General features: G+C 41.7%; 1 protein-coding gene across 1 annotated transcript in view; it reads left to right on the forward strand.

Moving 5' to 3' along the window:
• LOC138370924 (uncharacterized) overlaps window positions 1–17,344 on the forward strand; it is a 100,555-nt gene that overhangs the window by 13,243 nt on the left and 69,968 nt on the right. Inside the window, exon 3 of the mRNA XM_069335587.1 lies at window positions 14,620–14,758. Within this exon, the coding sequence (XP_069191688.1) occupies window positions 14,620–14,758 (139 nt within the window). The remainder of the gene's footprint in view (window positions 1–14,619; window positions 14,759–17,344) is intronic.

A 17,344-nucleotide genomic window follows, 5' to 3' on the forward strand; every position in this document is an offset into this window, starting at 1 on the left:
ATCACTATCTGTTATTTGACCTGTCTCAGTCTTTAATGGACCTATCCTTTCCCTAGTCTTAGTACGATATAACTGAAAAAACCCTTTAGGATTTGTCTTTGCTTGCCCTGCTATGCGAACTTCATAGTTTCTTTTTGCTTTCCTTATCTCTTTTTTAACATTTCTAACCAGTTGTACGAATTCCTGTTCTAAAGTGACCTCCCCATTTTTAATCCTTTTGTACCAAGCTCTCTTTTTACCTATAAGGTTCTTCAAATTCTTTGTTATCCACTTTGGGTCATTAGTATACGATCTATTCAATTTGTATGGTATACTACGTTCCTGTGCTTTGTTTAGAATATTCTTAAATAAGTTATATATTGAATCCACATCGAAATCCCCATTTAAGTCACCTAACGCTGGGTTCATGTCTCGCTCCAAGATCGGCCCACACCCCATACCCAAGCCTTTCCAATCAATTTGACCCAAAAAATTTCTTAGGCTATTAAAATCAGCTTTTCGAAAATCTGGCACTTTAACAGAATTTTCTCCTACTGGTCTATTCCATTCTATGCTAAATCTGATTTCTTTGTGATCACTGCTCCCTAGCTCACTCCCTATTTCGATGTCATTAATTTGCGTTTCCCTGTTAGTTAACACTAAATCTAAAATATTATTTTCCCGTGTTGGTTCCTTAATGTGTTGTGTAAGAAAGCAATCGTCAATTAATTCTAGAAAATCTTCTGCTTCACTATTCCCTGTTTTGTTCAACCAGTTTATTCCGCTAAAATTAAAGTCACCCATGACATAAATACTGTTAGATCTAGATGCTCTAGATATTTCATCCCATAGATGCTTTGCTTCCATTCTGTCTAAATTTGGTGGCCTATATATTACTCCTATTATAATATTATTAGCTTTTTCGTTTAATTCAATCCAAATAGTTTCTGTGTGTGGCTCTGTTTTGATTCCCTCTTTGAGACTACATTTCAAATTGTCCCTAACATATATGGCTACTCCACCTCCTCGTCTAATATATCTATCTGTGTGAAATAGTTTAAATCCATATATTTGATATTCAGCTAATAGTTCTCTATTTTCTACATTCATCCACGTTTCGGTAAGTGCAATAATATCTATTTTTTCTGTGCAGACAAGAGCATTTAATTCGTTAATTTTATTTCTTAGACTTCTACTGTTAGTGTAATATACCCTAAGTGAATTGTTATTTTGCGGACCTTCTCTTTCCCTGATCGTTTTGCCAATTCCTTTCTCCCACAAACACATATCATGCAGTGGCCACCCTGAAGCCATCAACACAGCCACTCTCCTGGTCAACAAAGGTGTCCAGCAGCTGGACACCCTCATAAAGACATGAACAGGCACGGGCATGAATAGCCCGTAAGTGGTACAATTTTTTTTTCTCAGTATTCTGAGGTTGCATTTAACCATCAAGCTGTTATCGCGGGGGAGGATACTGCTTCACAGTCTTTATGAGGGTGTCCAGCTGCTGGACACCTTTGTTGACCAGGAGAGTGGCTGTGTTGATGGCTTCAGGGTGGCCACTGCATGATTCAAGAACTCTTAAAGCTCTTCTAAGGTCATTGGTTGCTTCACATTCCAGAAGATAGTGAAGTAATGGCTTTTCTGTGACAGTTTGGCAGAAGATGCACTCTCTCTGTCGGGGTTCACCAATCTCCCAGTTGCATCTGTAACCTAGACGTAGTCTATATAGCCTAACTGCTATTTCCCTGTGGATTCCTTTTGGGATATTTAACCTTTCTAATTTGGTAGCCTGAAGATACCATGTTGCAGATGGCGAACCTTTAGCTATTCTCTGGTGCAGGTAGGCTTTGTTGAGATGTGAGAGTTTTTTGGTGATGATGTTTTTATGTTCTCTAGGCTGGGTTGAATTGTTTTATGTATCACTGGATGACGAGTTGCCAATTTAGCAATTTCATCAGCTTTTTCATTTAATGGGTTTCCAATATGGGATGGGATCCAGTTTAAAGTTATGTTGAGTCCTTTGCCTTTAGCGACTGCTCCAAGATACAAAATGGTGGTAATTATTTCCACATTATCTTTCACACTGTTTTTGTCCTAGTATTTGAAGTGCAGCTTTTGAGTCTGTGTGTATGATTGCATTTTGAGTGTTTTGTGCAATCACATATGCCAATGCCTGTTGTATGGCAAACAGCTCAGTTTGGGTTGATGATACTAGTCCTCCCAGTCTCCAATATGCCTGTACGCTGGTCGTGCAAAGAGCAGCGCCAGCACTCTCGTTTTCTGTGTCCACCGATCCGTCTGTGAAGATGTGGGTGGCTCCTGCTACTGCTATGGTATACATTTGCTCTTCTATTATGCGCCTTAGGATTGTCGGATCATAGGCAGCCTTTTTCATTGGGAGGCTTTCTATTACTATTTTGAAAGTAGGCTCTTCCCACGGCGCGGGAGGAGTGTAATTTGGGTGTGGATGATCACCCTCTCTATCAAGAATCATGTTTTTCAAAAGTAGTCTGTTTAGGACTTTTCCTGCTCTTGTAACCCAAGAGTTTCCATTGTTTTGGCCTAGTCCAACCACCAAGGCCTGCCGTACTGGGATTGGATCAGAAAAAATAATTATCTTACTGATAATTGTAGCTGTCCTTTGTGATATTCTTTCTTGTAGAGAGGGCAAACCCGTCTCCAGTCTAAGTGTTTCAAGCCTGGTCCACATGGGGGCTCCCAGAGCAGCTCTCATAGCATTGTTTTGGGGCAACTTCAAGCTTTTTCCACTGTTGGTGTGATAGATTTGTGAGTGCAGGTGCGGCATAATCGATCACTGATGTGACTGCCTGTACATAGTATGTGCGAAGGACTTGCAGATTGGCTCCGCCAGAAAGGGAGGTTAGCGACCTGAGGATTGCCGTCCGGGCCACAGTTCGCTCTCTCAAATAAGTGACCTCAGCATTGAAATTAATGTGTGTGTCCAGGATCAGTAGATACTGATAGGTGTCGACCCATTCTATTGGTTGACCCTGTACTGTGAGTTGGATGTTGGGCTTCGCTATTTTTATGGGCATGGCCTTTGATTTTGAGGGGTTGAGTTTGATCCCAATCTGTTTTGCCTCTTTACTGATGCAGTCTAAGCATTTGGGTGCAAGGCGCGCCGCATCCCTTCCTTTTATGATGATGACAAAGTCGTCCGCGTAGTTTAGCAGCCTGCAGTGATGTGGGAGTTTCAACCTCATTATTCTTTCCATTAAACAGTTGAAGAGAAGAGGGCTGAGAATACCTCCTTGCGGTGTACCATTTTCATGTCTTTTGTACTCAGAGACTGTGCCATGAAGTTTCACTCTTGCTTCTCTGTTTATGAGACAGTTTTTGGTCCAGGAGAGCAGGTTGCCTCTGACCTCTTTGTCAATGAGGCAGCAGAGAATAGCTGGGGCGCTAGCCAGTTCAAAGGCTTTTTCGAGGTCCAGGAATATCTGCATTCCTGGTCTGTCATTCATGTGGGCTAACAGAGTTGTAATACATTCCACTGTGCCAACCCCTCTTCTATAGGCATACATATCATGGTGCAGTTTAGGCATTTTCCACTCCAGTCTGTTGAGTGCCATTCTGTCAGCCGTCTTGGCTGCACAGCTTTGAAGAGAGATGGGCCTGGGATTAGCTGGATCTTTGACAAAAGATCCAGCTAAGAAAAGAAACGATCCAGCTAAAAGAAACGAAAAAGAGGAAGATTGATTGATTGATGAAGATTAAGCCACCCAAGAGGTGGCACGGGCATGAATAGCCCGTAGGTGGTGGCCGTTTCGAGCCATTACCAGTATCAAAAGACGATACTGGAGATCTGTGGAGGCGCAACTGCACCCTGCGTGACGGGAGATGTCTCCCGGACCAAGTGGTGACCAAATGGTGGTGGTGTGTGAAAAGAGGAAGATTGATTGATTGATAAAGATTAAGCCACGCAAGAGGTGGCACGGGCATGAATAGCCCGTAAGTGGTACAATTTTTTTTTTTCTCAGTATTCTGAGGTTGCTTTTAACCATCAAGCTGTTATCGCGGGGGAGGATACTGCTTCACAGTCTTTATGAGGGTGTCCAGCTGCTGGACACCTTTGTTGACCAGGAGAGTGGTCAACAGAGTGGCTGTGTTGATGGCTTCAGGGTGGCCACTGCATGATTCAGGAACTCTTAAAGCTCTTCTAAGGTCATTGGTTGCTTCACATTCCAGTAGATAGTGAAGTAATGGCTTTTCTGTGACAGTTTGGCAGAAGATGCACTCTCTCTGTCGGGGTTCACCAATCTCCCAGTTGCATCTGTAACCTAGACGTAGTCTATATAACCTAACTGCTATTTCCCTGTGGATTCCTTTTGGGATATTTAACCTTTCTAATTTGGTAGCCTGAAGATACCATGTTGCAGATGGCGAACCTTCAGGTATTCTCTGGTGCAGGTAGGCTTTGTTGAGATGTGAGAGTTTTTTGGTGATGATTTTTTTATGTTCTCTAGGCTGGGTTGAATTGTTTTATGTATCACTGGATGACGAGTTGCCAATTTAGCAATTTCATCAGCTTTTTCATTTAATGGGATTCCAATATGGGATGGGATCCAGTTTAAAGTTATGTTGAGTCCTTTGCCTTTAGCGACTGCTCCAAGATACAAAATGGTGGTAATTATTTCCACATTATCTTTCACACTGTTTTTGTCCTAGTATTTGAAGTGCAGCTTTTGAGTCTGTGTGTATGATTGCATTTTGAGTGTTTTGTGCAATCACATATGCCAATGCCTGTTGTATGGCAAACAGCTCAGTTTGGGTTGATGATACTAGTCCTCCCAGTCTCCAATATGCCTGTACGCTGGTCGTGCAAAGAGCAGCGCCAGCACTCTCGTTTTCTGTGTCCACCGATCCGTCTGTGAAGATGTGGGTGGCTCCTGCTACTGCTATGGTATACATTTGCTCTTCTATTATGCGCCTTAGGATTGTCGGATCATAGGCAGCCTTTTTCATTGGGAGGCTTTCTATTACTATTTTGAAAGTAGGCTCTTCCCACGGCGCGGGAGGAGTGTAATTTGGGTGTGGATGATCACCCTCTCTATCAAGAATCATGTTTTTCAAAAGTAGTCTGTTTAGGACTTTTCCTGCTCTTGTAACCCAAGAGTTTCCATTGTTTTGGCCTAGTCCAACCACCAAGGCCTGCCGTACTGGGATTGGATCAGAAAAAATAATTATCTTACTGATAATTGTAGCTGTCCTTTGTGATATTCTTTCTTGTAGAGAGGGCAAACCCGTCTCCAGTCTAAGTGTTTCAAGCCTGGTCCACATGGGGGCTCCCAGAGCAGCTCTCATAGCATTGTTTTGGGCAACTTCAAGCTTTTTCCACTGTTGGTGTGATAGATTTGTGAGTGCAGGTGCGGCATAATCGATCACTGATGTGACTGCCTGTACATAGTATGTGCGAAGGACTTGCAGATTGGCTCCGCCAGAAAGGGAGGTTAGCGACCTGAGGATTGCCGTCCGGGCCACAGTTCGCTCTCTCAAATAAGTGACCTCAGCATTGAAATTCATGTGTGTGTCCAGGATCAGTAGATACTGATAGGTGTCGACCCATTCTATTGGTTGACCCTGTACTGTGAGTTGGATGTTGGGCTTCGCTATTTTTATGGGCATGGCCTTTGATTTTGAGGGGTTGAGTTTGATCCCAATCTGTTTTGCCTCTTTACTGATGCAGTCTAAGCATTTGGGTGCAAGGCGCGCCGCATCCCTTCCTTTTATGATGATGACAAAGTCGTCCGCGTAGTTTAGCAGCCTGCAGTGATGTGGGAGTTTCAACCTCATTATTCTTTCCATTAAACAGTTGAAGAGAAGAGGGCTGAGAATACCTCCTTGCGGTGTACCATTTTCATGTCTTTTGTACTCAGAGACTGTGCCATGAAGTTTCACTCTTGCTTCTCTGTTTATGAGACAGTTTTTGGTCCAGGAGAGCAGGTTGCCTCTGACCTCTTTGTCAATGAGGCAGCAGAGAATAGCTGGGGCGCTAGCCAGTTCAAAGGCTTTTTCGAGGTCCAGGAATATCTGCATTCCTGGTCTGTCATTCATGTGGGCTAACAGAGTTGTAATACATTCCACTGTGCCAACCCCTCTTCTATAGGCATACATATCATGGTGCAGTTTAGGCATTTTCCACTCCAGTCTGTTGAGTGCCATTCTGTCAGCCGTCTTGGCTGCACAGCTTTGAAGAGAGATGGGCCTGGGATTAGCTGGATCTTTGACAAAAGATCCAGCTAAGAAAAGAAAAGATCCAGCTAAAAGAAACGAAAAAGAGGAAGATTGATTGATTGATGAAGATTAAGCCACCCAAGAGGTGGCACGGGCATGAATAGCCCGTAGGTGGTGGCCGTTTCGAGCCATTACCAGTATCAAAAGACGATACTGGAGATCTGTGGAGGCGCAACTGCACCCTGCGTGACGGGAGATGTCTCCCGGACCAAGTGGTGACCAAATGGTGGTGGTGTGTGAAAAGAGGAAGATTGATTGATTGATAAAGATTAAGCCACCCAAGAGGTGGCACGGGCATGAATAGCCCGTAAGTGGTACAATTTTTTTCTCAGTATTCTGAGGTTGCTTTTAACCATCAAGCTGTTATCGCGGGGGAGGATACTGCTTCACAGTCTTTATGAGGGTGTCCAGCTGCTGGACACCTTTGTTGACCAGGAGAGTGGTCAACAGAGTGGCTGTGTTGATGGCTTCAGGGTGGCCACTGCATGATTCAGGAACTCTTAAAGCTCTTCTAAGGTCATTGGTTGCTTCACATTCCAGTAGATAGTGAAGTAATGGCTTTTCTGTGACAGTTTGGCAGAAGATGCACTCTCTCTGTCGGGGTTCACCAATCTCCCAGTTGCATCTGTAACCTAGACGTAGTCTATATAACCTAACTGCTATTTCCCTGTGGATTCCTTTTGGGATATTTAACCTTTCTAATTTGGTAGCCTGAAGATACCATGTTGCAGATGGCGAACCTTCAGGTATTCTCTGGTGCAGGTAGGCTTTGTTGAGATGTGAGAGTTTTTTGGTGATGATTTTTTTATGTTCTCTAGGCTGGGTTGAATTGTTTTATGTATCACTGGATGACGAGTTGCCAATTTAGCAATTTCATCAGCTTTTTCATTTAATGGGATTCCAATATGGGATGGGATCCAGTTTAAAGTTATGTTGAGTCCTTTGCCTTTAGCGACTGCTCCAAGATACAAAATGGTGGTAATTATTTCCACATTATCTTTCACACTGTTTTTGTCCTAGTATTTGAAGTGCAGCTTTTGAGTCTGTGTGTATGATTGCATTTTGAATCACATATGCCAATGCCTGTTGTATGGCAAAAAGCTCAGTTTGGGTTGATGATACTAGTCCTCCCAGTCTCCAATATGCCTGTACGCTGGTAGTGCAAAGAGCAGCGCCAGCACTCTCGTTTTCTGTGTCCACCGATCCGTCTGTGAAGATGTGGGTGGCTCCTGCTACTGCTATGGTATACATTTGCTCTTCTATTATGCGCCTTAGGATTGTCGGATCATAGGCAGCCTTTTTCATTGGGAGACTTTCTATTACTATTTTGAAAGTAGGCTCTTCCCACGGCGCGGAAGGAGTGTAATTTGGGTGTGGATGATCACCCTCTCTATCAAGAATCATGTTTTTTAAATGTAGTCTGTTTAGGACTTTTCCTGCTCTTGCAACCTAAAAGAGGAAGTAGATGCAGGCAATAAATAGGCTAGAGAGAGGTGAGGAGCAAAGTGGAGTAGAGGGGATAGTAGTAGAAATAAGAATTGCAGAGGGCCTATTGGCCCATACGAGGCAGCTCCTATTATAACCGTTGAATGAGGAGATAGTAATAGGAATAAGAAAAGGATAGTAAGGAAACGTAAAGAAAACAATGGACAGAAAAGAGAGAAAAGAGAAAGAAAGATAGATGGTAGGGTAAGCTTAAGTTAGGTCACGTTTGTTAGAAAGATTAGAGCATTTAAGTATATACTGTGAAAGGGAAGAGTCCACAGCAACAAAGCCAGGACTCAAGTTCATGTTGGTACATTGTGTATTAGAGTCGATTCAACAAGACGGCGTCTGTGTAGAGTAGAGGCAGGAAAGATTATTTTGGAGGAAGACCAATCAATGGGATGATTAGAATCCCTCACATGGCAGAAGAGAGTATTGTTAGTGTCTGCAGACTTAACACTTCTCTTGTGTTCTTTAAGTCTGTCATTCAGTGTACGGCCAGTGTCACCAAAGTATTGGAGAGGGCGGGAAGTGAGTTATATGGCCACACCGTTATTTTTTGTCCATATCCTTGTTCTTGAGATCTATGGAGGGTCATAGACAAGACGAATAGGAAATAGAGTAGACACCAGCAGCATTAGAAGCAGGAGGAGCAGTGTGAACTAGATTGCTACGAAGTGTGTTAGTTTGTCGAAAGGCGAGCTTTATGTCAAGAGGACGAAAGGTATTAGTAAAAGTTTTGAGTTCAGATATGAAGGGAAGGCATAGTACAGTGCTACTTGTGTTGGAAGCAGATTTAGGATGAAAGATATTGCGTTTTGCTTGAGAGTTGGCAAAATTGATGAAATGCAAAGGGTAACCAAGGCGAGAGAATGATTTGTAGATAAGGGCAATTTCAGAATCAAGAAAATGAGGGTCGCTGAGGCATAGAGCGCGGAGGAAGAGAGAGACGAGGACACTTTTCTTAACAGGAGGAGGATGGTAGGAAAAGAAGTGAATGTACATGCCACTATGCATGGGTTTACGGTAGACAACGAAAGAGAACCCGGACACAGAGCTGTGAACATGAACGTCAAGAAAAGGAAGGAGTGAATTCGATTCCCATTCAACTTTGAAATGGATAGAAGGAGCTCCCACAACTAAAATTCCAAAGCGAATTTTGGTTGTGGGAGATTCCCAGGTGAGGTATTTAGACAGAACGTTTTGTGCCAGAGATAGGGGGAACAGATTAAGGGTTTGCTATCCGGGAGCTGGAATTGGTGATATTGTTGGAAACATGAATGATATTATGACGGGAAATGGGAACTAACCCATTATTTGTATTAGTGCAGGGGGTAATGATGTTGGGCGAGTTAGGAATGAGGAACTAATACAGAGATTCAGGACAGCCATTAAATTAGTTAGGAGCAAGGGAGGAATCCCGATCATATGTGGCATTCTTCCAAGAAATGGAGTGGGAAATGAATGGATGTCGAAGGCACTTGGTGTCAATTGCCGGCTGGAAAGATATTGCAAATCAAATGCAATATCTTTCATAGACAACTGGGAACACTTCTATGGAAGAAATGAAATGTATGCTCGTGATGGGGGTGCATCTATCCAGGGCTGGGGTTGTTGCTGTTGCGAACTCGTTGGAACCAGTGGTTAGAGGTGTTTGTTTGGGTTTAAACTGTTAGTAGATAGTGGTATTGGAATTGATTTGGAGGAAGGAGGTAATAAAAGTATGTGTTTGTGGGAGAAAAGAATTGGCAAAATGATCAGGGAAAGAAAAGGGCCTCAAAATAACAATTCACTTAGGGTATATTACACTAACAGTAGAAGTCTAAGAAATAAAATTAACGAATGAAATGCTCTTGTCTGCACAGAAAAAATAGATATTATTGCACTTACCGAAACGTGGATGAATGTAGAAAATAGAGAACTATTAGCTGAATATCAAATAAATGGATTTAAACTATTTCACACAGATAGATATATTAGACGAGGAGGGGGAGTAGCCATATATGTTAGGGACAATTTGAAATGTAGTCTCAAAGAGGGAATCAAAACTGAGCCACACACAGACACTATTTGGATAGAATTAAACGAAAAAGCAAATAATATTATAATAGGAGTTATATATAAGCCACCAAATTTAGAGAGAATGGAAGCAAAGCATCTATGGGTGAAATATCTAGAGCATCTAGATCTAACAGTATTCATGTCATAGGTGACTTTAATTTTAGTGGAATAAACTGGGTGAACAAAACAGGGAATAGTGAATCAGAAGATTTTCTAGAATTAATTGACGATTGCTTTCTTACGCAACACATTAAGGAACCAACGCGGAAAATAATATTTTAGAGTTAGTGTTAACTAACAGGGAAACACAAATTAATGACATCGAAATAGGGAGTGAGCTAGGGAACAGTGATCACAAAGTAATCAGATTTAGCATAGAATGGAATAGACCTGTAGGAGAAAATTGTGTTAAAGTGCCAGATTTTCGAAAAGCTGATTTTAATAGCCTAAGAAATTTATTGGGTCAAATAGATTGGATAGTCTTGGGTATGGGGTGTGGGCCGGTCTTGGAGCGAGACATGAACCCAGCGATAGGTGACGTAAAAGGGGATTTCGATTTGGATTTAATATATAATTTATTTAAGAATATTCTAAACAAAGCACAGGAACGTAGTATACCATACAAATTGAATAGATCGAATACTAATGACCCAAAGTGGATAACAAATAATTTAAAGAACCTTATAGGTAAAAAGAGAGCTTGGTACAAAAGGATTAAGAATGGGGAAGTCAGTTTAGAACAGAAATTCACACAACTGGTTAGAAATGTTAAAAAAGAGATTAGGAAAACAAAAAGAAACTATGAAGTTCGCATAGCAGAGCAAGCAAAGTCAAATCTTAAAGTTTTTTTTCAGTTATATCGAACTAAGACTAGGGAAAGGATAGGTCCATAAAATCTGAGACAGGTCAAATAACGGATAATTACAAGGAGATGAGTAGTATTTTTAACAAATATTTTATATCTGTATTTACTAAAGAAGAACTTAACAATATGCCTTCAGCCGAACAAGTCTATGTGGGTGGGGATGGGGACAGGTTGACTAGTTTAGCAGTTACCAGGGAGGATGTAATTAAACAAATAAAAGAAAAACTAAAACCAAACAAATCCCCAGGGCCGGATGAAGTGTTTGCCAGGGTGCTTAAAGAATGCAAAGAGGAGCTTTCCGACCCACTGTCTACCATATTTAATAAATCAATAGACTCAGGCAGAGTGCCAGAGTTATGGAAGGTAGCTAATGTGGTACCAATTTTTAAGAAAGGAGATAGATCACTTGCGTCCAACTATCGGCCAATTAGCCTAACGTCTATTGTGGGAAAGTTACTTGAATCAATAATTGCAAATACAGTTCGTCTCCATCTTGAAAAACATAAATTAATAAATGAGTGGAAACATGGTTTTACAAATGGCCGTTCATGTTTACCAAATTTGCTAACTATTTATTCCAGCATAGTTGAGGCAGTTGATAGTGGTAAGAATTGTGATGTTGGGTACCTTGACTTTAATAAAGCTTTTGATACAGTGCCACATGAAAGACTAATTAAAAAAATGGAAGCTCATGGTATTGGGGGTGCTATATTAACTTGGATTAGGGCATGGCTATTCCAAAGGAAGCAGAGAGTTAGTATAAATGGGGTTAAGTCAGAGTGGGATAATGTTGTTAGTGGAGTACCTCAGGGCTCTGTCCTGGGACCTTTGTTGTTTATAATATATATAAATGATTTTGATTCAGGTTTGAGTAGCAACATTTGCAAATTTGCCGATGATACGAAAATCGGTAGGGAAATTAATTCGGAGAAGGACTCACTATCACTTCAAGTTGATCTAGATAGGGTATTGAAATGGTCAAAGGATTGGCAAATGCAGTTTAATGCTGATAAATGTAAAGTTCTGAGGCTAGGTAATGATGATAGAGTTACAAGATACGAGCAAGATGGTGTTGAGATTGCGAAGTCGGATTGCGAAAGGGTTCTGGGAGTTATGATTAGTAAGAATTTAAAACAAAAGGATCAATGCATGAATGTTCGTAATAAGGCGAATAGGACACTGGGATTTATTAATCGCAGCGTTAGTAACAAGACACCTGGTATGGTTCTCAAGCTATATCTTGCTCTAGTTAGGCCCCATTTAGATTATGCAGTTCAGTTTTGGTCGCCATATTATAGAATGGATATAAATTCACTTGAACGTGTCCAGCGTAGGATGACTAAGTTAATTCCCCAAATTATAAATCTTTCATATGAAGAAAGATTAACAAAGCTTAAGTTGCATTCACTGGAAAGGCGAAGAGTTATGGGTGACATGATAGATGTTTACAAGTGGATGAATAGACATAACAGGGGGGATATTAATAGGGTATTAAAAATATCAACACAAGACAGAACACGAAACATTGGGTATAAATTGGATAAGTTTAGATTTAGGACAGACTTGGGTAAATACTGGTTCAGTAACAGGGTTGTTGATTTGTGGAACCAATTGCCGCGTATCGTGGTGGATGTGGGGTCCCTCGATTGTTTCAAGCGCGGGTTGCGTATGGGCCAATAGGCCTTCTGCATTTACCTTTGTTCTTATGTTCTTATGTTCTTATTATCCAGATTGTTAAGAGAGGAGAGGAAATGCTGGAAAAGACTAAGGTCATGAAGCCATAAAGCAAAAATGTCATCAACATAGCGAAGCCAGAGAGAGGGACGAGTATCAATAGAAGAAAGAAGAACAGTTTCGAAGTATTTCATTTAAAAATTAGCAAGAACAGGGGAGAGAGGGGAACCCATAGCGACACCAAAAGTTTGAGTGTAATAATTACCGTTGAAAGAGAAAGAGTTAGAGTCAACACAGAGTCTAATGAGTTCGAGGAAAACGTCAGTGGGAAAGGAAGAAGGGCCTCAGACGCCTTATGTCTAAGGAAAGAGAGAACGTCATCGAGCGGAACATTAGTGAACAGAGAGTCGACATCAAGTCTAAGCATCTTACAAGAGGGTTATCGTGCGACGCTGGCAGAGCCGCTCCAGCTTGCATTTGGGGTAGATGTTACTTCCACCCCGTTCCGTAAGCTTTCTTGTGTTTGTTTTACCTCCGCCCTGCTCACGCACCGCCTGAGCTATCCTGGTCCTTGGACCAGGTGCTCTCTTTTTCTCTCTTCTCCTCGGTTTATGGTGGTTCTTCTGTTTAAGATGTTTCTGAGCTTCATGCTTTCTTCCGGCACAGTGGTTTCTGCTCTTTCGGTCCTGGTGATCAGTTTGTTAAGTTGCAGCCTTCTCCTTTCTTTCTGGCGAAGAACGAGACGGCGGCTTTCCGGAGGGTTATTGATGCTTGGATAGTCAGGCCAGGGATGCATCATGTGTTGCGTCCAGTTGTGGCTCTTCACCGTTATCTGCGCGTCTCGGCCTCTGTTGCCAGGAATGCGCTTTGAGGTGATCCTGTTTCCCTCGTTCCCTGTTCCAGGGTTCTGGTCTCCCTGGTCGTCCGCAGGATTATTAAGTCTAGCCAGCCTGCGGTCTATCCTCGTGCCCATGACGTTCGTAAATTTGCTGCTTTGGCTGTCGTCTTCGACAACATAGCTTGGGCTAACATTAGGGCACGGGGATTTTGGAGGTTGAACAGGGTCTTTGCCACCCGTTATTTGGTAAACATTCCTGGTCTTTGGCGTTCGTGTGTGGCTTTGGGTTGCAGGTTGCAACCAGTTGACTCGACTTTGAGTTGAGGAGCACATGGTGGCCGCCTCCTGGGTAAGTCCCTCTTTTTACTTATCTTGGGTTATGTAGCACCAGGGAGTCGAAGGAGTTTCCCACAGAAAACCAGCATTGAATGTAATGAAACACCATTTTCTGGGTGAGCCCTGGAGCTACCTGGCACCCTTCCTCCCGTTGCCAGTTTTTGTTTTGTTTTTGATGCTCAGCCTCCAAATTTGGGTGTGTGTGAGTACCCGGCACGGGAGGGCTGCACGGACAAGCGGTGCTGTGGTGGTGGTGTGACGTTTGCCTGTTTGCGTGTTTCCATGAGAGTTGAGTGAATTCTGCCTCCCTGTTCGGTTTTCGGTTGCAATATTCTTACCATGTGGGGTTTGTTTTGTTATGTCTACCTTTCTGGGTGCCTAACTCCGGTCGATGGCAGACAAAGAATACCCCAACCACAGAGGGGTTTCCAGAGGCCTCTTGGAGATGGCTAGGTTCTGGCTCGTGGTCTCCAGTAGGCTGAAGTCCATTGACTAATGCCCTAGACTAATATATATCGCATATCAGTCTGATAACTCCAGGGAGCCTCCAGGCTCACCTAGAAAATGGCGTTTCATTACATTCACCGCTGGTTTTATGCTATTATTACACTATGCATATAAGCATGAGCTGCTGCTGCACGTGCTACTTGTGGTTGTTCTCTTAGTACTGAGGCCCTGATACCCAGGAGGGCTGCCTACAACTTTTTTTCAAGATGGTATCTGTTTAAATGAGGCGCCCAAGGAAGCAGATGTGTGCTCCGTGTACCCATACAAGTTTTAAATCTAACGTAATACTGTATTTTAAAACATTCCTGGTTGTGCCGCATGTTTAAAACATTCCTGATTGTGTCGCATGTTTTACAAATGAATGGCAAGAACATTCTCGCCATTCTCTTGTGGTTGTGTCGCACAATTCAATGGTTAAGGGACAAATCCTTGGAATGAACTGAATTCATTTGAAGTGTGTGCTCATCTGGTTTATGATTCAATGTAAATAAAAAGTTGTATACAGTGTGGAGGCAGTAAGTTGATGATGGAAAATTTGAATAATGCTCCATTTTATTTAAATACAGATTTGATTTCTTATTGCAATTGTTTAATAATTATTATCTGTTTGTAGGACAAATCTACCAAAGGAGGTAATGGCTTTTCCTGATTATCCCTTTCAATCTGGCGACTCTTCATTTATACATCACACTGAAGTTCTTAAGTACTTGGAAAGTTATGCAGAAAATCACAACCTTTATCCTTACATCAAGGTACAGTATTTACTTGTGAATATGCAATAAAGCCTCACATGTGCATTAATTTCTTATTGGGTTATATATTTGATTTAATTTTATTTTGTGTTGGCAAAGTTGGTAAGAATCCCCTTCGCTGGGAGGGAGGTCACCAGTTGTCCTAGGGAAGCCTTGATAAGCCTCACAGGCTTCCTGTCCTCGAGACTGTGAAATTATATCTCCAGGATAACGTCTGACTTGCGGGAGCAGCTATCTAATTTCACGCGAATTTTCATGTTATTTGAATCAGAGGATTTGATACCCACTCTGTAAGCTGATTTCATGTCACTTTTTTGGATTGTATAACTTATCTTATCCTGCAGTTCCTTGATCACAATGGCAGCACAGTCTTCTCCGTCTGTTTCATGGGGAAAATCACGTGAAGAGATAACGACAGACTCAAGTAGTTTATGTTGCTCTGTTTCGTCTTGCGTAACAGTGTGTTGTTGTTGTAGGTTGTTCAGATGGTTCTCAAACTTTTGTAACATTTTTTCCTGTTTTCTAGTGGTTTCATCTGGTTTGAAGTTAGTAACTGTGTTCTTGAGAAGGCTTAATTCTTGTTCGAGGTGGTCGACTTTGGTAGATAGATCTTGATTAATCTTGAGTAAAGCTCCAGCTTCATCCTACAAAGATAATAATGAACCTTGCAGGTTCATTATAAAGGCCGACTGCTCTTTGATTACTGACATTTGGTCTTCATGTACTTGGGTTAATAAATTGAGCCAAGGGTTGTCAGCAAGGCGCTTGAAGTCAGAACAAGGGGCAGCAGGTCGTTTAAGTTGATTCATATGGCTACATAATAGTTGCATGGCCCGAGTCGGAGACGGCGCTGCGCCCAGCTGAGATAGTTTGTTATTGTTGACGAGGGGAGAGTCGGTACCCCCAACGGCGGCCACCGAGGAGGAGATAGCTGAACTAATCATGTTGCTAGCCTGGCTAGTTTTGTTGTTCCTGATAGGTGTGCTTCCTTTCTTAAGGGCCTTACCGGTCTTGTTATGCATGGTAGCAGGATAAATGTAGGCAGGAACAATAGGGAAGACTCGGTGTGAGGCAGCAGTGAACGTCGGTTACAGCTTCCTCCAGGGAGCAACACTAGTGAGGTCGAAATGAGAGAATACGGTTTGGTCTTATTGTTGTTTTTCAATCACATTTGGGTCACTGTGTACTTAGCTGCCTTCGGGTGATGCTACGTTATTTGTTGGTTGCCGAGAGCTCAAGGATCAGCTGATAAAAGAGGAGGGAGGGCAGGGCCGACAGGTGTTGTTGTCGTTCCGGGTGTTGAAGATGCGGCAACCCTGTGGTCAACATCTCAAAATTATTTAGGCTTTCTTTATAATAATAATAATTTATTTAGGAACAGTACATACATAGTTGCAGCGTTACAGTACAAACATTCTGTTAGATTTAAAGATAGAGGTAGTACATACAATACCTAAAGCCACTAATACGCGTAGCGTTTCGGGCAAGGAAAGGTGGGGAAAAAATACTTAAACTAAAACTTAAAAGTAATTGAGCTTAAAGTATTAATTGTGTTGAATGAAAAAAATAATTAAATAAAAAAAGTGGGGAACATGGTAGAAAATAGCCAATATACAAGTTGGTCAACAAACAGCATTTTTTTTTAAATAGTAAGACATGGGTTGACATTTAGAAGTAAGGTAGGTTTGTTGGAAATTTCCAACAGTTATTCTCATCCCTAATACATCAGGATGTATTTCCTGTATTAGGCTTCATGCACATCTAATGTTCATTTAATAATCCTTAATACAACAGGATGTATTTCCTGTATTAAGCATAATAATTAACTAACACTACTAATACGTAGTTTAGTATTGTAGAATTTACTGTATTAGGTTGTGGAACATCATGTAATTTCTCCTAGAATTGTGTAGTGTTGCGTCAGCCACGCACGGGGGATAAAATTTCCACATACCTGTAGATCTAACACCAATGTAACCATTTACTTTCCTTTATTAGGAATAATATTTTAGTAATAGGTTTACTTTAGTATACAATAGTTTAGTGGAATTTTTTTACCCAGCCTAATCGCTGTTCCAATAAATCATATCATAATCTAACATCATTTCCACCACCAAGCCCGTATTGTTTTATTTGTGCCGTCTACATTAACTGACGTGCACTGTGAGAATTAAACATCACCACAGAGAATTTATCTGAACCATCAAAAGTGTTCATACACGCCCCCTTCCCTATTTAGCGTTAATAAATAAATATAATTTATGCTCGAATCCTCACGGCGAGCTATTCCGCCTGCACTACTTTGGGAAAGGAGAAGAGAAAGGACTCTCGCCATATTCGCGATCAACAAGTGGTGTTCCGAAGCGGTTCAACAAATCTTACCATCCTGAAGACATCTTTACATCCTTAGACGTTAGATTGAGGACGCAGCTTCCCAGAATCACGGACACCAGTTCGGCAGGCATTTTTTCCTCATTTGTTCTATTTAACGAGCTCTTAAATAAGATCATGTAGGTGCCATGTCGTTATGCTGCGGGCGTAAAAATAATCTCATGTAAGTGCAGCTCTTTCCCCTCCAAATATTTA

The sequence above is a fragment of the Procambarus clarkii genome, chromosome 34 (genome assembly GCF_040958095.1).
Source record: "Procambarus clarkii isolate CNS0578487 chromosome 34, FALCON_Pclarkii_2.0, whole genome shotgun sequence".
Taxonomy (NCBI): Eukaryota; Metazoa; Arthropoda; class Malacostraca; order Decapoda; family Cambaridae; genus Procambarus; species Procambarus clarkii.